Source organism: Prosopis cineraria, unplaced genomic scaffold (assembly GCF_029017545.1).
Source record: "Prosopis cineraria cultivar Desert tree isolate PC_DT_omini unplaced genomic scaffold, ASM2901754v1 PC4, whole genome shotgun sequence".
NCBI classification, from domain to species: domain Eukaryota; kingdom Viridiplantae; phylum Streptophyta; class Magnoliopsida; order Fabales; family Fabaceae; genus Prosopis; species Prosopis cineraria.
In genome coordinates, this window is record NW_026555335.1 from 41,766,335 (window position 1) to 41,789,273 (window position 22,939).

General features: G+C 33.9%; 2 protein-coding genes across 7 annotated transcripts; both read right to left on the reverse strand.

Moving 5' to 3' along the window:
* Positions 1-2,447: 2,447 nt before the first annotated feature.
* LOC129308433 (zinc finger BED domain-containing protein RICESLEEPER 1-like) lies at positions 2,448-9,755 on the reverse strand. Of its 4 annotated transcripts, XM_054949540.1 has the most exons (3): positions 6,686-9,755; positions 3,139-5,309; positions 2,454-3,032 (listed from the first exon to the last, which is right to left on the reverse strand). In XM_054949540.1, exons 2-3 carry the CDS (start codon positions 4,610-4,612, stop codon positions 2,986-2,988), a joined length of 1,521 nt encoding a protein of 506 aa, XP_054805515.1. In that variant the 5' UTR covers positions 4,613-5,309; positions 6,686-9,755; the 3' UTR covers positions 2,454-2,985. The 4 variants fall into 4 exon arrangements, with proteins under 4 accessions (XP_054805517.1, XP_054805515.1, XP_054805516.1 ...); XM_054949542.1 differs by having other exon boundaries at positions 2,448-2,538; positions 3,139-9,755; XM_054949541.1 differs by having other exon boundaries at positions 2,454-3,029; positions 3,139-9,755.
* Positions 9,756-12,758: 3,003 nt separating this feature from the next.
* On the reverse strand, positions 12,759-19,767 carry LOC129309098 (probable methyltransferase PMT2). 3 transcript variants are annotated; one of them, XM_054950476.1, is made up of 7 exons: positions 19,628-19,767; positions 17,942-18,714; positions 17,619-17,829; positions 16,784-17,072; positions 15,719-16,087; positions 15,411-15,488; positions 12,759-15,201 (listed from the first exon to the last, which is right to left on the reverse strand). In XM_054950476.1, the coding sequence occupies exons 2-7, from the start codon at positions 18,578-18,580 to the stop codon at positions 14,970-14,972; spliced, it is 1,818 nt and encodes a 605-aa protein (XP_054806451.1). In that variant the 5' UTR covers positions 18,581-18,714; positions 19,628-19,767; the 3' UTR covers positions 12,759-14,969. The 3 variants fall into 3 exon arrangements, with proteins under 3 accessions (XP_054806451.1, XP_054806450.1, XP_054806449.1); XM_054950475.1 differs by lacking the exon at positions 19,628-19,767 and adding an exon at positions 19,240-19,439; XM_054950474.1 differs by lacking the exon at positions 19,628-19,767 and having other exon boundaries at positions 17,942-19,439.
* Positions 19,768-22,939: the final 3,172 nt, after the last annotated feature.

Here is a 22,939-nt window from a genome sequence, read left to right on the forward strand (position 1 = left end):
GAAAAACAATTGTGAGATTATGTTTTAAGCCAAAAATGCCCTTCACCCCATCCTTATGTGTGTTTATCTCCTTCGTCCACTATCGGTAACATCTTTGTCGACAATACTACCTTCCACCCACAGCAACATCCTTCATCCTTATCGATAGTGCTATTCATCTCCTAGAGGAATCATGAAGGCAAAGTTTGAGGCTATTTACCTTTGGTTTTCTTTGTCTTCACTGTTCGTAATTCTTTAATGGATCTAGAGGCTCATTGAGATGGCAAACTAACCTATTGAAGATAAAGTTGGACTACTAAATATAGCTAGGTTGATGGTGAATCCTTCAATCAATTTGTTTTGTTTTTTCTTTCAATCTATAATTTTTTTGGCAAGATCGATTTGGTTTTGATACAAATTGAGGTTGACGACAAACCATATGGTTTTGTTTGTAAGCTTGTCCTCCATCTCATTCATGTCAATTTGGTTGACTTTCATAAAGGAGAGGACTCAATTGGCTAGTATGATTTTTTGAGCTATTGGGTTGCACGAAGGAGGGAGCACGAGGGGAGAAAAATAAGGATAACTATGTCTTTTACCATCTTTCTTTAATTTGAGTAGTATCATCACCTCTTAAACATAATTTTTAAACTTATTCCCACTCTCATTTTTATGTGCGATCCCATTCCCAATTTTTTTAAAATCCAATGCCTCATACCAAACAAAATCTAAACAATAGACCTTTATAACTAGACGTCACTTAAAGTCTATCAAGTTGGTTTGACTAATAATATATGTATAATATTTAATAATTTATGTTTATATTATATTTAAAAAATGCATTGAACATTATTATAATGTAATATAGTTTAATATAATATAATTTATAGTATTATTTTGTTTTAATTTTAAAATAAACATACAATGATATAATATTACAATTCTTCATTATTAACATGTAAGTTTTAAATGGATTTAAAGCTTATTTAAAGCAGAAGGTTATCTATTTTTAACATATTTTATCCACAAGTTAGAGATGAATGTGAGAGAATGAGAGCTTTTAGAGCCAATGCCAGAAGAGAGAGATGCACTTATGTGGAGTAAGAAAAAGGTTCAAGCAGGGAAGGGATGTTTTTCCAATGATCAAAGTCTTGTTCCAAGGGTAGAACCTTAGATGAGGGATAAAGGAGAAAAGGTCAAGGGTGAGAAGGGAGTAGGTGCTAAGAATGGAGGTGATACAGCTAAAACCTGGAAGTCATACAAATAAGCCTTTATGAAAGGGAAGGATGAGATGAAAGAGGAAGAGGACTAGTACAGTGATGATAAGTAGAAGTCAAGAATTTTGGTGAAGATAATGCTAAGGGGACTAATGTTATCATCCCTCCATTATAAAAGGAGAGACTGGCCAAGAAATGAAAGAATACACTGATTGTTATGCTTTTAGGTTGTATGGTTAGATCTAAATATATGGAAAGCAAGCTTCAGCGAATGTGGGGATGGCTTGGTAAAGTTGCTATGATCAACATGGGCTTAGGATTTTTTGTGGTGCAATTTGAAAGAAAAGAGGACTACAATTTAGCTTTAAGAGGTGGGCTATGGTTATTGTTTGATCATTATTTGGCAGCATAACAATGGAAGGAAGATTTTGAACCAAATGAAGAAAAAATCACCAAAATTATAGCTTGGATTCGCATATCTCAACTCCCACTAGATTATTATGATAGAGGCATATTATACGTACCATGTTCTCAAGTTGGCCAAGTCCTGAAAGTTGATATGACCACAATAAAAAGGAAAAAAGGTTGATTGGCTATATTTGTGTAAAGTTAGATCTGACTGCCTCTCTGACTCCTATTATTCTTATTAATGGGAAAGAGAAAAGAATTCAATATAAGAGTATTCACTTGATTTGTCTTAACTGTGGTTAGGGGTGTTCACGGGACGGGACGGGACCGGGACACCCCTATCCCGTGGCCCGTCCCGAAAAATGATCGGGACTAAAAATTTGTCTCGTGTCCTGTCCCGTCCCGGAAGCTGTCCCGTCCCAAAAAGAGTCGGGACGGGACTGGGACGGGATCGGGATGTCTCAAATCAACGAGATTATTACAATCTTTCAACTTATTACTTGACAAGAAAAAGCATCCAGATCTTTTTGTTCACAACTCAACCATATAAATTAAATTTTTTTTGTAACTCAACACCCAGATCTTTTTCTTTGAAAATATTTTTCAACAATGTCCTAATGTTATAGGAGATTTGGAGAGAAAAAAATTACCTCATATTACTTCCATTTGAACAGCACTTGAATTCTTCCCAAATTCTCAGTCACTTCAAATTCCTTCCCTGCAAAATCATATTGAAATAAAAAATTCAGTCTTGCTGTTCACATGAAGTATTCCTATAATTAATTTATCATTAATTGCAGAATTGAAATTACTGTAAAAACACATTAAAGTTTTGAGAAAGAACCTATTTTTAGCATGCCCCTGTAATTTATAAGTGTTTCACTGTACTCTTTAGGAAGCTCTTTCACATCATAACCCTAATACTTAAAAATTGCTATGGCAAAGAAAGAAACAAATTAGAGGACAAATTAGAAAACACAAATTGACTGCATGCTTTGCAAGCAAAGCTATACTATATCAACTATCAAGGTACTAAACCTGCTACTTTTTCTCGACCTTCGTCATGTAATGTAGTCTCAACTAATTATGCCATCATCTTAAATATCAAAATTTTGGAAATATCAAGATTTTGGAAATACCAAGATTTTGGAAATATCAAGATTTCCTACTAAAGGACAAAAAAGCAGTAATAGAAAATCAAATTAAATCAAGTCTACGAAGAACATTTCAACAGGCAGCAGCAACATTCAAAAGACAAATAACAACAATAATTCAACAAATACAGCTTAACAAAGACAAGTAACTTCTAAGTAATAAGTGCAACAACAAGTCAAGAATCAACAATTTAAGCCCTAAGTACAACTTCAACTTCAACTTTAACTCATTGCTCTTCCTCTTCAACTGAGATATTTGCAGCTAATGATTCTTCTGAAAATAAAACAATAAACACAATATAAACAAAAATGATTAAATATATATAAACAAAAAGTTAAATCATATTAAAAGAAATAATCAAATATAAAAATGATATTACCTTCCACAGCTTGCTCTGTATTGTTAAAATTATCAATATCAACACCTTTCAGTTTTGCAGTTGATGGAGATAGCCAGTTTTGGGCACAAATTAGTGCCTCAACCATCTTTGGAGATAGGGAGCTCCTAAAATCATTAATTACACGACCTCCTGTGCTAAATGCAGATTCTGAAGACACAGTGGAAACAGGCATGGCCAATACATCACGTGCAATCAATGAAAGGACTTTATATTTAGCCGAATTCAATTTCCACCATGTTAAAATGTCAAAATTTAGATCAAGTGCTTCAGCTAACTCATCGTGCAAATACTTGTCCACCTCTGCATACTTATCTGCTTGAACCTCAATCTCTTTTTGGGCAAGAAACCTTTGAAATGAAGCCCTAAACATAGAACTTGAGAAAGTTAAAGGCCTACGATCTGATCTAAGTGATTGAGTCAAACTACTTTCACTTGCTCCTTGTGCCTGACTTTGACTCTGACTTTGAGTCTGAGATGTGTCAACCCCACTTGAATAATGATCATATAAATGATACAAGATATCTGAGACCTTTTTTGTCATAGCTTCACGTTGTGTAGTCTCAGGAAACATATCCTCAAAAGCAAACTGCAAATATTTCATTTTATACCTTAGGTCAAGTACCACTGCTACCACAAGCAAAAGATTAAGTTTCTTTAAGTTCTCCCAATACTTATTATACTTGGTCAATATGCTCTTAGCCATATCACAAAGCAAGGAATCATGATTGTTTGCATTTTCATATAAAATTGCAAAGACATCAACTATCTGTTGAAAGCAAACATTTGAGGTCACATAAAGTGATCCTGAAAATTGCAAAGTAATATCATAGAACACCTTCAAAAAGATCACAAAATCTTTTGCATCCTTCCAATCATTTTCATTAGGGGGACCAATCAAATTTTTATCTAAGAAGAAGTTTCTGTAATCATTATCTTGCTGCTCCATCCTCTCAAAAACGCTGCAAAATTTAATAGCACTCTCTAACATGATGTAAGTTGAATTCCATCTAGTTGGACAATCCATGCTTAGTAGCCTCTTTGAATCAATTTTCATTTTTTCCACAAGCTCCTTGAATTTATGAAACCTTGATGGAGAAGATCTCACATATTTAATGGCATTTCGAATGCCTTCAATACACTTGTGCATATCCTTCACACCATCAGAAACAATCAAATTTAAGATATGTGCACAACAATGCAAGTGCAAGAACTCCCCATCACAAACTAAACCATTCCAATGCCTCAAGACCCCCTTTAAAGATGCCAAAGCAGTGTCATTAGAAGAAGCATTATCAACTGTGATTGTAAACACCTTATCAATGCTCCAAAACAGCAAGCATTTCTCAATTTCTTGAGTAATTGTTTCTCCCTTATGATTTTCAACTACACAAAAATTCAAGATTCGCTTTTGATATGTCCAATGCTCATCAACCCAGTGAGCAGTTAAGCACATATAATTGGCATTTTGATTGGAAGTCTAAGTATCAGTAGTGAGTGAAACACGGATTTGAGATTTTTTAAAATACCTTTTCAACTTTCTAGCTTCTTCAAGGTACAACTTGTAGCAATCCCTAGTAAATGTCGCTCTTGAAGGGACTTAAAAGCGAGGTTCTAACCTTCTCATCATCTTTTTAAAACCATCACCTTCCACAACATTAAAAGGCATCTCATCCAATATCACAAATATCGCAATGGCTTGTTTGCAATCAAGTTGATTAAATAGATGATGACTCAAAGTTTTAGATGACCCTAATTAAGAGCCCGATAGCAAAGATTGTGCCAACTTATTTGCTTTGTTTGGATTTCTGAGACATCTTTTTACATGTTTTCTCATTTCATTTGTACCATGTCTTGTAGAGTCACAACCAATTGTTGTTGGGCAATACTTGCACTTAGCACGGGGTTCTCCATTAGTTTTGTTCAATGGCAACCTTTCAAAATGTACCCAAATAGCTGATTTATGTCTCTTTCTTCCACTGTCTCCTTCATTCTTTGACTCATTTCCCTTATTTTCCTCTTCAGTATCAGGTGATAAAGCATTTTCAGGATCTCCTTCTATTGTTTCAACATTTTCTTGAAGGGTGGGTGTAGTGGCCATTTTTCTTTGCAATGTAGATTTAGCCAATAGCAGCAGCAACAACAACCCTTAACTGATTAAAACCTCATATTAAATATTCAAATAGATTTGAAAGAGACCAGTCTGACATAGTAAGCACGATAAATCATCAAAACTTTCAACAAATTGGTAGAGAGATATAATCCATTAAATCTCACAGCAAACAAAAAAAAGTAAGCAATTAATATATTGTTGTAGCACTATTTTCAGCAAGCATAACAAAAGCAGAATTAAAATATCACCTTCCTGGAAAGAAGATGGAATTAAATGATATTAACACATTTCCTAACCAATATTTATTTTTCTTAAAAACAAGAATAAATAGAATGGGCATATAAACATATCACCGAGATAATAGATTTACCTCTTTGCAATTTAGAACAATTGTCTTGTGAAAGTTTGCTATAGTATTATTTATAAATTATAAATACTATAGTATAGAACTCTAACTTTTATGATTTAGAAATTAGAATGTATGGAAGGAGTGAGATTTATTAGTTAGATAGATTCCAAAACTCGTGTAGGTTCTTTTTGGTTGGTGTGTTTACTGTGAAGTAGTGCAGGTCCATTATAAGCAACAGTATATTTGTTTTGGTAGAACTTAGCAAGAGTACAGTTTGGATCCATTTCTTTACAAATTGAGAAATGAAGGGTGGGCACATGGGTGAGTCGGCCCACATGAAACTGAGGATTTGCCAAATCTAAATGACCATGTGCGCCAAACGGTGTGTGCCCCATGAAACAACTTTGATTCAACCATCCATAAGCAAACCTCAAGGGATTAAATTAAAATCACTCATCATTCTGTGATGCTTTAATATTAAATTATATTTAATTAAAGCTTAACTTTTTGTGATTGGGTAACAATGTATCTAAAAGGCCTTTCTCAACTAAAATGCACCAACATGAAATCTTTTCCTAATCGAGTAACAATATTGAACCGTTCTTTAAACATGATTGTAAATGCATATCTAAATAATTAAAAGGATTTTTTTTAATATGCCTATTTACTTAGATTAAATTTAAGCATTGTCAAGCTTACCTAAGGGTAACTCTTTCACATATGTTTTGTATATTTATATTGATTCGAGTATGAAATCTCATATCCTTTTCATTGAGATTAACCTTTGTTAATTAAAAAAAATATTTTAAAAACTGAAAAGTCATACAAGTAACTATTTAAACCACTAAGAGGTGTCATTTTCATACTGCTCAAACATATCAATCTCAAGTTCTCAACCATAAAGGAAGCTCAATTTCCTTTACCCTCTTTAAACATCCAATTGCACAATAGAAGTAAAATTTCCTCCCCTCACCCACGACATTACGGTGTTCCAAGAACAATAAAGAACAAATGAGTCTCACAATTAGATGCAATGCCATATCTAGAAGAGAATTACGAATCCTCACCTCTAACCAATCATGATGAAGCAAGTAGAAAAATTTAGAACTCCCTCAAATAGAACAGCGTCGAAGAGCAGGGGAAGGAGACAATGGCGAAGTATAGCATTAAAGGAATGAGTTGGGTGTTTGATGGAGACTCCTACGTCTTTAAAAGACGGTGACTCATTTCATGGGAGGAAGACATTACCGGCGCACCCTTGTAGCTGCTCAAACGGAGGAGAAAGATGAAACTTCAACAATATAAGGCAGGGGAGGACCAAAACCATGAACTTGACGGTGCAACCGACAGAAATATGAGGCAACGCTGGGAGCCTGGGACAAAGATTTGGGTAGAGATCTGGGTTGAGGCAACAGATACCTTACACTACAGCTCGAGACGGAGGCATGGAGGTGGGGATAGAGGTATGGTCCAGGTCGCGAAGGCAGAGGCGTCAGCTCTAATCTTTGTGTGTTGAAACTCGAGTAGAAAGATAATGTAACTGAAGGACTGAAGGTTTGCTACTCTGCTTTGTCTCTGTGGCTGGGCGACTGATCTGCGGCGGAGGGATCTTTGGAGTTGGAGTTGGAGGCTTGGAGCTTTGGAATGGAAGGGAAAGATGGAAACCGAACTGAGCTTTGGAATGGCGGAGGCGGAGGGATCTGGATCTGGATTTGGAAAGTGGAAACTGGAAAGGGAAAAGGAACTTCAAAAATCAAAATGGTCTCTCTGCTGCTGTGTGCCCGTGCCACGTGTCTGTCTCAGAAAAGCTAAAAATAATATTAAAAATCAAATAATCAATTTAATTAAAATAAATAAATAATAGTTAAATTTAAAAATATATATATTTATATATACTGAATAAACGGGATGGGACGGGACGTCTCGATGGATGGCTCGTGTCCCGTCCCGTCCCGTCCCTATTTTGTCCCTATCCCAAAAAAGTCCCGTCCCAAATTTTTTCAGACTAGGACAGACCCGTCCCAATATGATCGGGACGAGCACGGGCCGGTACAGGTCAGTCGGGCCGGGTACATCTTGAACACTCCTAACTGTGGTAAGTATGACTATGACAACGATTGTTGTTCAAAGAAGGTACAAACGTCGGAGAAAGAAGAAATGCAGAAGAGTTCTTAAGTGAATGTAAATGTGACGAGTGCAATTATGGCTGTAAGTAGTGAATAATCAAATGAAGGAGGAAAGGATGGTGATGACAGAGGAGAGGTGATACCATCTGAGGTTAATTATGATGCTTGGATGACAGTTCAAAGGCGACGATGGCTTTGGCGAGGTGGTTGGTTGAAGGGTTAGGGGAATAACCTAAAGTGGGATATTAGGGAAAAATCACTAAAAAAGGGGCTTAAAATCACATTATTCAATTTTAAAGGATCAAGAGGAAGTATGGAGGAGGTTATTCCAAGAAAACAAGAGGGAAAAGCCCCGTTAGGAGATATTACTAATCTAAATAAAGGAAAAAAAGCCAGCTGTTTTAGTAATAAGAATGTGGGAATAAGTGTACCAAAACAAAAAATGGAGCAAAAGGGGAAGTATCAACATAATGGGCCTAGTACCAGTAACTTTGAGAATGGGCCAGCTTCAAAATCAAAGGCATCGAGTGGTATGAAAGAATTAAACAAGGCTAAGGAGAAGTTGGGCCTTCATAAATTAAGAAGTAGGGATAAGCAGGTGGCCCATAGAAGTATGGATTTGGACTAGGATGGAGTGATGGAGGATAAGTTAGGATATGAATCTAAAAAGTCAATGATGATAATCCTATGAATCTAGGTGCTAATAAACAAGTAGACTTTTTTGTACACTCTAATCCTTTATCTATGGGCTCGTTTGAGGAGGATATGGAGGAGCTTGTAGTTAATGCGGATTATGGCCTGTAGGTTGGTCTAAGCTATTTCTCTTTTCATATAATATTTTTTTATGGATTGTCAAATTCATAATTATAATATTCTTATCTGGAATGTAAGGAGAGTGGGAGGATGAGGTTTTTAGAATTTTCTCTTAGAATCATATCGTAGATATAAGGTTCAATATCTAGCCGTTTTGGAAACAAGACATGATAGTTCGAAAGCCAGAGTAATAGCTCATAAGATTGGCTTGTTGAAGTTTGATTGTGTGAAAGCTAACAGGTTTAATATTGGAATCTGGTCCTTCTAGGGGGAAGATGTTAAATTTTAAGTCAAGGAGAAGCATGATCAAGTGTTGCACGGTTGATTTGATGAGGGAACTAATGAAGAATGTGATTTTTCTATTGTTTATGGGCACCCTTATAATGCTTAATAGAGTATGTTATAGGAAAGCTTATGTTAGATTGAAAGGAATGGGGTGTAGAGATGGTGTATTGGAGGAGACTATAATGCTATACTTAGTGAAGAGGAACGTTTTTCCTTGTCTTCTTCACTACTGAGACCTGATAGGCATTTTAGAAATTGATTTACTGAAACTGGCTTGATAGATTTGGGGCTCTAGGGACCTTAATTTACTTGGAGTAATAGGAAGTCACGAAGTAGAATTGGTTGTATATGTGTTAATGCCTCGTGATTTGAGTACTTTCTTGAGGCTTCAGTAGTCCACCTGCCCAAAACTAAATTTGACCATTATCTTATTCTCTTGAAGTTAAGAAAAGAATGTGAACAACCTAGAAAGGAGTATTCCTTCTATTTCATTACACCATAGGTTACACATGATGGCTTCAATGATATGGTTAAAGGTTCCTGGTGCAGTTCGGATAGTTAGGAAGGAAATGTGAATTGATTTATTTCAAATGCTATGGATTGGAACAAGCATGTGTTTGGAAATGTAAACAAGGAAAAGGTTGATTTGCTTTTTAAGCTTGAAGATATTAATAGTAAAAGAAAGGGGAATATGAATTCAATAGCATTGGAGAATGAATGTCATGATACCTAGTACAAGTTGGAGGGGATTCTTGTTCAAGAGGAAATCATATGGCTATAACAATCAATATGTAATTAGTATTCTCTGAGAGATGAAAACACCATGTATTTTCATACTATGACTAATTGTTGTAAAATGAGGAAAATGATTGAAGCTCTTAAGAATGATAATGGTGAGTGGATTTACGATAGAGAAGTGTTAAAGAACATAGATACTGATTATTTGACTAGTCTTTATTTTGAAGAGGTTGGTGATTTTAATAAGATTATCTTTGAAAAGGGTTATCCCTTAATTCAACAAGATTATATTAAAATGCTGGGTAATGCAGTCAATTTACAGGAAGTGGAGAATGCTATTTTCTTTTATGGGGCTACTTAAAGCTTCGGGACCTAATGGTTTAAATCCTATCTTCTTCCAACACCAATAGGAGATTATTGGTGATTCTTTATTTGGCCTTGTGCAATAAATTTTTCATAATCCTAAGTTGGTGGGTTGCATTAATGACACTAATATTGATTCTTAAAAACAAGACTCTTGAAACTATGAAAGATTTCAGGCCTATCAGTCTTTGTAATGTTGTGTATAAAGTGGTGATTAAAATTTTGGCTACCAAGTTGAAGGGTATTATGCTTAAGATTGTTAGCCCTAATTAATGTAGTTTTATTCCAGGGAGGCAGAGCACAGATAATATCATTATGGCTTAAGAGATTATTCATTCATTTCTTAGAGGTAAGGGACAAAGAGGATTTATGGCCTTAAAAATTGACTTGGAGAAAGCATACAACAAGGTTAGTGTCACATCCTGAAAAATGGGAGTGACCAGCATGGGATGTGAACTATATCACACATCCCTTAAGCCTCAAATAAAAAAAATATTCTATTTTTCAAACATAGTTAGATTTATATTGTAATTTTGACATCCTTAATAATATTCATTATAATAAAAGCTTCAACATTTTTTTTTTTGCAAAATTTTGACAAAATCTCCCTTATAAATAGAGTCTTTCAAAATCTATATAGCAAAAAGTATTACAACATGTATTCAATAGTTCAAAGTTACGCTCCCCAGCAACAAATAGTCAACATAGTAAAATAAAATCAGGATTCTTTCTATAGTTAATGTGGATCCTCTAAAACATAATTGCAAAATAAATCACATAATCAAATATTTACATCAAAGAAAAAGCATTTAAAAAAATAAAAAAACAAAAACAAAAACAAACAAACATTCACCTAACATAGTTGTAGGCCCCTCAATGACAAGCAGGAGGTCTAACATCAGCTAATGAATTTAAGATCAAAATATTTTTCAGTGAATAGCATCCTTAAAAATAAACTTCAAAAGAGTAACATAACATAATAAACTCAAATAATTAAGTAAAATAATTGAAGAGATGATAAATCAATATAATAAAATCAATAAATCTTTAAGTTTAATCATAACCATAAAATGAGAGTGAATTAAAAATTTCTTTATTCTATCTTAAAGAAATCAAATTATTCATATGTAAATCAAAGTAATAAATTCATTAATTGAAATCATTGAAATTTCAAATACCAAATATTAAGTAAAAATTTAAAATTTTGAGGACTTAACAGAACAATTAACAAACGTGGACACATAGTCCATGAGGGTAAATAACTAAATGTGGCTTATGCCACGAAAATAAATATGGACACACAGTCCACGAAAATAAGTAACCAAATGCAGCCTGAGCTACGAAATAAACGTGGATACACAATCTACGAGGATAATGCTAACCAAACGACGCCAAAGACACGAAACAAACGTGAGTACAACACCCGCGAAATAACAAACGTGAGAACAGAGTTCACGAAAATCAAACTAGCTAATCATTGATCAAGATGCGCCAAGGGCTAACGGAGCTGCTGTTAGCAACTAATGTTCTATATAAAGTCTCCTTCAAATTCATTTTCAAACATGCGAGAAAATAATCACTTTTCAAAATATAAAATCCTCTTTTTAGTACCAAACTCGCATGAATCAATTCAAAATAATCAATCTTCTCAGTGTAAAAATTCATAACTAACATCCTATAAACTTTTTCACCAATTTTCATTATTATCTTTATTGAGTAAAGGAACATTAAAATTTGTAAAAATCATTTTCGTTAATCTTTTAAGTATATCTCTTAAGAAAAGTACTAACACAAATCATAATTTAATTAACAAGGTAATTAATATTCATCATAGTTGTCAATAAGAATAATATGCATAAAAAATGTAATAATTTCAATGAAAGACTTTTATTGACAAGTTGACTAGGATGCTATTCACTCACCTAAAGGGTTTTAAAATATAATTTGCTTCCAACTTAATCTTCTTGTAATGATACTTGGTCTTTCATCTCCTAGTGTCCAAATAATACTATAATCATTTTTTCTAAATACACTTTACAACCCAATATCTATAGTTCAATTTAATTCAACAAAGAAAGACAGATAAATTTTAACTCCAACAAATTTTTTTCCCTATTATATCCATTATTTAATAGAAATTCTAAAGACTAACATATTAATAGTAATATAGTTTATGAATTACCAATTATGAAACCCATTCCCAACATCTCCAATTTCAGACTCAACTTCCTTTATGAATTGTCTTTTATAAAAATTTAACTAACAATAATATAATCATCACAAGTATCTTGTCTTTATATGTTAAAATTTCTCTAACAAACATCTTACCAAGCTTTCTTCCCTTCCCATCTTATAATATTCAATAAGATTTTTATTACATTTTTTATGAGTTCAGTAAACTTCTTTTTAACACAACATAGTTGATTCCAACAATTCAGATTTTCCTAAACATCATCATTTATATCACAAAGCTTTTCCATATATCTTTGACCATAGCTAAATTATTAAATGGAAAGAAAATCCTCTCACAGACCTTTCAACAAACACCTGGTAGGTATCAATTTCTAGTTCATTCAATGGATCTTCCTAACCTCAATCACTGGCCCAATAATTTATCAGCATCAATAATCAGTCCAACTTCAACTAAAATTCAAAACCACTTCATCATTTCATTTTTTTCATTTCCTTTTTTTTGTTCTTTATATAAACAATTTCAGCTTAAATCAATTTCCCTTTCATACTCAAACATAGACAGTAGCACAAGGCAATAAAAAATTCTACAGCCTTAGTCATTATAGTGCACACACGCCTCATGGATTCAAATCTCCCAAACACTATAGCATTCCAAGAGTTAAAGGAAACATCGAAGCCCCATTGTCAGACTCATAAATTCCATAAAGTGGAAGAGAGAAAAATTTAAATCCTCACCACAGACCAATCACGATGGAGCAGGAAAAAAAATTCAAAGCTCCTTTTAATCAGTTCAGCAACAGTAAAGAAATAGAAGGGGAAGGAGTCGGTGAACCATAAAAACATACTAGAATAGGGAGAGACCTTTGACGAGTTACATGAAGAGGAAAAATAGAGGAAAGAAGTCGAAGCTCCCTCCATGACAACCACACAACACAATGCAGCATCTAAGGAAGGAGGAGGAGGCCTGCAATGTAGAAGGAAGAGGAAGAAGAAGACCCGACAACGACACAAGGGAGGAGAAAAATCCAAGAACTTGACAGAACTCCCTGCTATAGACGAATGGCTACTTGCAACCACACTGGCGATGGCTGAAGCCGGAGAAGGAAGGTAGGAGAAAAGAGGTGTGATTAGAGGTCTCTCTCTCTCTCTATCACTCGATTCTAGAAAAATTGACAATGGGTATGAAGGAGACTGAAGTGTGTGGACATTTATATATATATATATATATATTTCAGAGCTATTTGTTTTTTTTTCTAGCAATTTTTTTATTTTGCTGCACTAACAAAATAAAATATTTACTTTCTAAACCAATAAATAAAGACTAGGGAAGATTTTCATTAAGCTACTAGTTTAATTTATTATAACTACCCCAAAATTTATATAGACATAATCAAAATATATATATATATATATTATTTTTATTAATTAATTTTTTTATTAATTAATTAATTGATTTTATATTTTTATTATTTATTATTATTTTTTAGGGCTATTACAGTTAGATGGAGCTTTGTGATTTGGTGTTTTGAAGAGCTTAAAGTTCCCAACAATTTTGTTGATTTAATTGCTAATTGTCTCTCTACTGTTGCAATGCAAGTACTTTGAAATGGTGAGAAGGGAGCTAATTTTTTTCCATCTAGAGGCTTGAGGCAAGGAGACCCAATTTCTCCTTACTTATTTGTTTTAGTCATGGAGAAGCTGGGGCATTTGATACAAAGGGAAGTAGAGAATGAAAATATGATGCCGTTCATATTAAAAAGAAAAAGGGTTGTTATATCCCACTTATTTCTTTACTGATGATTTATTACTCTTTGTTGAAGCTAGCATGGATCAGGCTAGGTTGATCAAGGCATGTTTTGATAATTTTTGTATTATTTCAAGAGAGAAGGTGGATAGTGCTAAATCAAGAATATTCTTCTCTAAGAATGTAAGACATACCCAAGCTAATGAGATTAGCAATTTCTTGGAATTCACTCCTACTTCTAACCTTGGGAAGTGTTTAAGAGTTCTTTTGCATCATAAGAGACTCTCAAAGAGCACCTGACAGCATGTATTAGACAAGATGGATAGTCATCTATCATCTTGGAAAGCTAATTCCCTATCATTGGCAGCTAGACACATGCTTGTTTCTGCTATGATTGCTGCTATTCCAACGTACACTATGCAATCTACTTCTTTGTCAGTTCACACTTGTAATGAGATTGATAAGAAGTGTTGTAGATTTCTTTAGGAAGGTACCAGCTTGAGATAAAAGTTACACTTGGTGGCATGGGATGGTGTTTGCCATAGAAAAGAATAAGGCGGTTTGGGGTTAAGGAAAGCACATTATCATAATAAAGCTTTTATGATAAAGCTTGGTTGGGGCCTTATTAATCACAAAGATGCTTTATGGGTTAATTTCATGAGAGAGAACTATAAGTGTGATGAGAACTATACACATATATTATCCAAACACCTTACCCTCTTTCATCACACTCTCTCATTGCTCAACTCTATCAACCAATTATTTCTCACCCGTGCATTGCACGGGGTTAAATACTAGTTTTAATGAATTTTCTGTTTCCTCTCCAATAAATTGAGGGTTATTAAAATCCCTCCTCCTCTACTGAAATCACTCTCCCTTGTTCCTCCCTTTCTATTGGACCAAACTCTGCGTAAGCGGAGGATGCCTATGAATTCTATTTAACAAGGATGCACCCATGCCCTTTCATGATATACAGACGCTGGCAGTGGAGGAAATTCATAGGCATCTTGATTCTCCACAAGTTTGTAGAAGCATTTGATCATTATCTGCATAACAAATCTTCCATTTTCCTTCCTTCACCTCCAGGTATCACTTTGAACTTGGGACGCTGTCACCTGCAACCCAGTATTTCTTGACAGCAAACAGCACCTTCTCTGAAACAAGAGGACCATCCTCATGATCCTCCATCTTAGTATTCCATCTCATTCCTTTTGCAACCCTCTTCACCTGCATTAGCACCCCTACTTGATCTCGGATTATTACTGCTCCTTCAGGCCGTAATATACGGTCCATCTCCAATAATATGTCTTCTGTTCTACATCTGCATTGATAATCCAAGTTAGGGAAAACTCAGCGTAATTTCCCACCCCCGTCTCCAAGTTTGTTCTGTTTCTATTACATGGACTATAATTGTTCATCGATTTGTACAATCTTTCTGTTTATAAAACTTGCACCAGTCTTCCCATGGGATAACGATTCTTCTGAAAAAGGCAGAGATTCCAAAAGGAGGAGAGAAAGAAAAGAACATACTTATCCTTGTACAAGCTGAAAACACCATTTGCATGGATAAGATCATATGCCCTTGGATATGTGGAGAAGGCTTCACACCTGACACAAATATACAAAGTTATTAGATAGAATAAACGCTCTTTCTTATCACTTCTTTACTAAATATGAGAAGGCAACTGCATTTGATTAACCCACAAAACTCAACAATGCCATATGGTTTTCAAGTTATAGTCAAGTAGAAACGACAAGGCAACTTAGTCCTTGACAACTTTGTACAAGTTACATTTGCAGAGGAGGGACTAAATAGAAAAAAATGTCACAGAAGTTACCAGTCATGATAAATGCCAATCAATCCACGCTCGAATATAGCACCTAGGGTATCTTTCTCAGTGGTTGTAGGCATAACATTCATGACCCACAGTTTGGGAGATTCCAAGGCAGCAGCAAAGCTTCCTAGACCAGCGTTCATGTCCATGATGTTGCGATACCTGCCCGAGTCGATAATTTTGTTAATTCGCTTATAAGCACTCGCATGCTTCTTCCATGACCGGTTGTCATCTTCATATACCTCCACGGATATTCCAGGAATGGATCCACTAGATATTCTGAAAGGGACTTCATAGAGTCTCTTTGGGTATGGCTTCCATGAGTCAACAGCTTCGTGAGAAAGAGTTACACAATTTTCCATCTTCTTGTACCTAGACAGCAGTGAAACTTTCAGAGAAGCGTTGAAAGAAAAAAAATCCAAAAGATAGGGATTATACTAGAAGTTTATACATTATAAAGGACCAAAAATCCCTGGTCCCCCAGGAAAACTTCCCAGACCAATACTTATTGTCTCATAAGATATGATTTTTGCAGCCACAACGTTAATTTTAATGTGGCAGATAAAATGAACTACCAACTTCTCATTACTCTCTCCGTCCCATTTTATAAGACATTTTTGGAGGTGATTCGGTGTTGTAAAATATAAGACACTAATAAGAATAAGGTTTCATTAATCATACTATTTCAATATTACCCTTCTCTCCTTGTTATTTTCTCTCTCTCTCTTTAATGTTACACAAATAAAGTTATATTAAATAAAGGATACTTTTGAAAATTTATATTTGTGTTTTAAAAATAGAAGGTAAGCATAATTTTGTCTAAAAGTATCTCATAGACAGAGGGAGTACTTTCTAGCACTGGTGGAAAGTCTTAAAATTTTCAACAGGTTCTGCGCTTCACTGCTCATAAACACGAAATGAGGAGAAATTCGAGCAGGCATTAAAAATTAGAAACGACAATACTTTCTAGTTGCCGAACATAAAATTTGGTGTAAGAGCGAGAGGTAATCACCGAACCATGAGTTAAGAAATCAGGAAGGGACAAAAAAGAGAAGTAAAAGATTTTACCAGACATCATTTGCATTTACAAATTCACATCTTGTAGGCTGGGTATCTTGTTCAGGGCATTCATCATTATTTAATCTTTTTCTCCAGATGGCAATTTCACCTTTTTCATGTTTCTTTTCCCAGCACAGAAGTTTAGCAATATCTTCAATCTTCCTTTGCTCCTCCTCAAGTTCCGCTTCAGAACGTTGCCAAGCTTGGTAGTTATTCCTCCAGTTAATTGGAGGACCAGAAAGTATCCAGTAACCACCAGGTCTAAGAACTCGGTCCACTTCCATCATGTACATTCCACCTGTGGAAAGGAATCCAAAAATTGAATATTTAAAAAAAAAATCATATGTTCACTGAAAAATACTGCTATTCTTTGTTAAGGCACCACTGAACAGTCAAGAAAGACAACAAGAAACATGTTGCACCTTTTTAGAACATCAGCACGTAAGAAAAAGAGTGCGCTTTGATAACCATTACAAATTGGCAGAGCAAAGATTTTTAAATAAATATCATCAATATAAAATATAAAAAAAGTGTAGGAAGATACACTGTTCACAAGTCATGAACAATGCAACTCATTTTCAGCTCCATATAAATGCATGGGGTCTACATTAGTTCAAATTATGGGAACTTCTCATGACCACTTTGAACAAATTAAAGATAAGATGATTAGATTAAATGCAAGCCCAGTTGGAGCAGGCCTTAAGTCATTATGATGTGCATATTGTCAAATTCTGTTCACTACTCGTTCAGGAAAGCCCCGCCCTGTTGGCTCACAAAATTAATTCTATTGAGCCGATTGAAAGATTGTATAGTGAAATGCCTGAAACATCATGATTATTCTCACCATTTGAACCCCATGGAATTGAAAAGAGAGAACAATGAGCCATGTCAAAAGATCCGGCAGGGAAGGGCAGCTTTATGGTTCCAAGAACACCAATAATCGCTGGAACACCTCTTTCCAAAGCAAATTGAACTTGTGCTTCATGAGAATCCCTTGGCGCAATTGACATTGTAATCACCTTTTTCTTAAACAGGTATGCACCCAGACTAGCAACCTAAGGACCATCAGTGAGCAAAATATGAGCTACAGCATAGAAAAATCAAAGACAGAATCACAAAAATAGGTTAAAAAATAATATAATGATGTTTGCATATGATTTGACTCACCCCACAACCAATATCTAACGCAGTTCTAACCATCCCATTGTCCAATGGGATAACAGATGCAAGTTCATCAATATAAGCATCAGCTCCTTGGGGAAATTGTGTTCCTCCACCAGGGAACCTGAAAACACTCCCTTCATACTGAATCCAATTCTGTACAGCCTTCTCTACAGTCAGGCTCTTATAAGGCACATTTGCATATGGTACGTAATCCCGGCTCAAGGGCCATGGAAATGGTGTTACATAACCTCTAGGTGCAGGTATGAGACAATGCAGCTTTTCTTCTTCAGAAGGACAGTGCCTTTCTCTATAAACCATATTCTCTCTGGGGAATGTCATTGCTTGCATTTGATCATGACAGGGAGTGTAATCTATGTAGCGATCTTCACATGGCTTGAACTTTACTTTTAATTTAGGATCATCAAGTGTTCCATCAAAATCATGGTGGGTTTCATAATTTAAGTTAGAGAGAATGCTGCAATCTGTCTGCTTAGTGATCTCCCACGCTATGCTATCTCCCTTCCCAAAACCACTCCGTTGCCATGCACCCAATATATAGAAGAAACCACACAAGCCAACTATGATGAAAACTGATCTCGAAACCCTCCTTCTCTTGTCTCCTGGGTTTCCTTTTGTTGCCATGATGGACCTTTATTTTTCTCCAAACTAGACAGAAATGCTACAGATTTGAAGCAGAAGGTACTGATGCACAAACATTTAGTATTTACTGCGTTCCAAAGCTGGTATAATGATGCAGGATGAACATAATTATGTTACTTTTGAACATGCAAAAAGGAAAAAGAACCGGTCAGAGTTTCACTCTTGATAAAACAATCTACATAAATCCTAGTTTTCAAGCATCAAATACACGCATGTAACACAACCAAGCGCTGCTTAGTTATTACACGTTTCTAATGAAAATTTGAGCGAAACACTTAATCACTAAATAAATCGTTATGCCGAATTTATCTAACTAAAGCCACCAGCCAGGGTCAACTTAAATACATGAAACTAGCAATTAGAACAACTGCAGCATAAAACATAAACACAAACTCTTCTGATTTCCCTTGTGGCATCTCGTTAACCACAAACAAACAAACCTAAATTCCAGCAAAACCATAAGGAGACCGAGTAAAAGTTTTGGGGTTTGATCAGATAAACAATTGCGATCATCAAATCCACTATCCCTCTGAAAAAAAATCAGAAGAAAACAAGAATGGGAAAAGAAGAAAGAACAACTTTTAGCAGTCCCAATCGTTAGAATGGTCAAAACATGTGGATGAGGAGGGAAGAATTCGCACTGATCTCAGACGAATCAGAGAGTGTGCCAGGTCAAAATCAAAGACACATCTTCAGAGATAATCAATCGAAAGATTAAGAAGGATCTGCAGCATATGTTATCTCTGTAGTTGATAGCTTTATACCCAAACGCAGACCCTCCGCTTCGCATCAGTAGGAGGAGCCGCCCGCTATGAAGTAGAAAAGGCCGAAGTCCAAAACTAACCAACGAGTATTCAAATTTAAATTTTTAAAAATTATTAATAAAAATTACTGACAATGTAACACTATGCCTATCCTTTACTGCAATAATCTAATTATACCGTTAAATTACATGTTGATTATTTGGCTGCGATTTAATCTATGCTTCAACTTCACCTCAGATATTCAAGTAGTTGATTTTGTTCATACCTATGGGCCACCAAACAGAAGTGCTGACTCGTTTGTTGATTTCGATCCTTTCTTGCCACTTAAATGACTTCGGTATCTGTTTCTGGTTCTTCTCGTTTTTCTTTCTTTTGGTTACACCAACCAGAACAAATCTGGGAATACTATTATCGTCAACGTCAATGCAAATCAATATATATATATATATATATATATATATGGACACAATAAAATAAAGTAATAAAGCATAATAAATCACTGTAGGTAAATAGATCTTTGAATATTACTACAGTCTCGTTTTACTTTTTATTCAACAAATTATGTATAAAAAATTAAGTAACTTAACGTTGCATGCAAAAAATGTGTCGTGACGTGATTGACATTAAAAAAATTAATTTATATTTTTAAATTATTTTTTAAGAAATAGGAAATGTAAAAAAGAACTTTCAACATAAATAAGAAATTTTAAAATAAAATATATATGTCATTTTTTTAATATGAGAGGGTAACTAGTTATAAAGTATAACAATTTGTTATCTAAATTTTAATTTATCTAAGAATAACAACATCAAATAGCAAATTATTCTCTATATTTTTAATATATATATATATATATATATAAAAGTAACAAATCATAACAAATTGAAGTTGTTGCTTTTTATAAAAAGATAAAAGTAACAAATCATAAAGTCATTTGTGAGAAGAATAAAATAAAGAAAGAATAACAGGGTAGTCTCAAAAGACTCATTTAATATAAGTAAAGTTTCAAAAAAATTTGAAAAGTCAATAAACTCCCATGAGTCTTTAAGTGTGAAATCGTAATCTTAAATGACTTAAATACTTTTAGTAATTATTTAAAAAAAATTATTTCCGATGGATGAATCCATCGACTTGCCCCAAAGATTGTCCCAATCGCAGAGCAAGGGAGAAAACCTCTATGACATTCTATCTCACATAATGATAAAGACGCATAGATGCCAAAAGAAGCGGAGAACAGTGAGAGGTGGAGAATGCCAAACATTTTGTTATGGACAAAAGCTGATAAAGAAGTTAACATTCAACACTTGCATTTCAACCAGTGCCTATTGCTACTATGACAAAATAGGCCATTTCAACCGTATTTCTAAACCAGTTCATATGCATATGGTTTAAAAAGTAAATGCAATAATATTATTGTAAATAAATAAAAGGTTGAGATGATATTTAAATTGATTTCTTGTATAATTGATTTAGAAAATAATATTTAAATTGCTTATAATGTATAATCGATACACATATCTATTATATTTTAAAAATTTTTTTATTCTGAAGAGACATCTAAACAGGTTATAAAATATAACTAGTTTATATATTAATTTTTTTATTTTTTAAAAATAATTTTTTTAACATAACTAAATTGGTTATTAAAAAAATTCCTTTTTAATATATCTAAACCAATTTTTATTTATAACCAGTTTTGATATATTTTTTAAATTTCAAAAAAACCCTCTTTATTAGTTCATGGTCATTCACACTCAAAAGCACAACACGCATAAACCGCTATTTAGAATCATCTTCAAACCCAAAATTAGTTCATCACCATTCAAAATTAGTTCTTTGCCTTGTTTCGTGCTTGTGCCCTAACCTAGAATCAGTTCTTGTGCTCGTGTTCTTCATCTTCTACCTCCATTATTTGTCTTCAAGCTCGTTTGAAACACTCGAAACAAAAAGCTTGAAGCTAAAATCCCAAAGCTTCAAACCCTAAACCCCATGCTCATGCATTAAAACCAAAGCTTCAAACCCTTGTGCTTGTGTGATTCATGTGCTCTAGCTATTACCTAGATATTTTTTTTTAAGTTTTTGCTTTTTATTTTTCAAATTATAAGCCCATGTTCTATGGGTCTCACCATGATTTTTTCTTGAATTAGGTAATCCATGATCTTATGACTTTCTTGTCGTGGTTTTGCTGATTTTGGCTTCCTTGGATTTCTTCGCTGATTCTAGCTTCCTTGTATTGTATTAGTTCATTTTGTTAAGTTCATTTTTGCATAAAATACTTCTTGTATGATAAAATTTTAGCTTAGACTTGAGTATTTGAATATTTGAACCTTGCCTTTAAATATGAAATAATGGAATAGTGGTTGTAAATATGAATTTTTGTGTTGTTAATAATTAAGAAACTTGAGGACCTACATTAAATTGATCACTCGAGATGCCAACAGTGCCATATGAATTTAATCTTCACTAACTCCACTAGAGTAACCTCCCATCTTTTAACATGCCACATTTCACTACATATCTCTACTTGACCATATATAATTACTTTCTAAACAAATATAATAAATCTTACCACTTACTTCAAAAATATGAAATTTCACATATCAATACTCCACACATTTTCTAAAATACTTAACTTTTACAAAATCTATGTATGTATAGATAACCAATCATACAAAACAACTTGTGAATAACTTATACAAGATAATAAATAATGTAAATTATCTAGTTATCTTAACCCTTTTGTTACAAAAAGGGTTACTCGTGGTACTAAATCTCCTCTTGAGTCACAACAAGTTTTCCCCCATACCTCAATCTACAATAATAAGTACCATATGTTAATTTTCAATCAACACAGGAAATATTAACTACCTATATCACCCTAAATCTTCACCTTCTCACTCCTATCCTTAACATAAAGAAACTAGTCAAGGATACAACTAGCTCACTGTTGGATAGAGAGGCGCAGCGGAAGATTAAAATTTTAAAGTTCTTATCTTGATATGGACCGAATGACCTAGGTTAAAATATCAATGAGGGAAAAATTCTAAAAACTATGAACTTTTGAAGACCCATTATAATTTTGTCTGTTTGAGATAATCTTTAAAGACTTATTCTTATTTTTTGTATAAAAGTCTCTTGAAAGCTTAAATTATTGCCTGTAACAGCTTAGATTTTGGTGTTATATGATGTGTGAAGATTGCTTATGATGTGGCAAGTCCAAATTTTAGACATGCTTGATTAATTTTATAATTTTAAAATCTAAATTTGCAAGCTGTGATTGATTATAGATACAAAAATTGAATAGTTTGCAATTGAATAATTTTTAGGAACTCCAACTTTTAAGAAAAATTTTACGCATGTTAAGTCAAATATGTTAGCGTACTTCTTGAAAAAATATATATATTATCTATGATTGATTGAAGTTATTAGTGTTGGTTTATATGATTTTATTTTAGATTAATTGATTTTCACAGTGTTAGCATGCCTTTGGCCTGCATAAATCCTATTAACATACTTGCTTTCTATATTTTAATATTAAATTATTGTGACTACATGACTAATTTATTTTTATTTAAG

What these genes read in the sequence shown, in the direction of transcription:
- LOC129308433 (XM_054949540.1), bottom strand. Translation starts at nt 4,612, where the DNA reads ATGTGCTTAACTGCTCACTGGGTTGATGAGCATTGGACATATCAAAAG. An exon ending in TACAGAGCAAGCTGTGGAAG is followed by an intron (nt 3,033 to 3,138) that starts GTAATATCATTT and finishes TTTTATTTTCAG; the next exon opens with AAGAATCATTAGCTGCAAAT.
- LOC129309098 (XM_054950476.1), bottom strand. Translation starts at nt 18,580, where the DNA reads ATGGCAACAAAAGGAAACCCAGGAGACAAGAGAAGGAGGGTTTCGAGA. An exon ending in CGTTAGATATTGGTTGTGGG is followed by an intron (nt 17,830 to 17,941) that starts GTGAGTCAAATC and finishes GATGGTCCTTAG; the next exon opens with GTTGCTAGTCTGGGTGCATA. An exon ending in TTCAGCTTGTACAAGGATAA is followed by an intron (nt 15,202 to 15,410) that starts GTATGTTCTTTT and finishes TTATCAATGCAG; the next exon opens with ATGTAGAACAGAAGACATAT.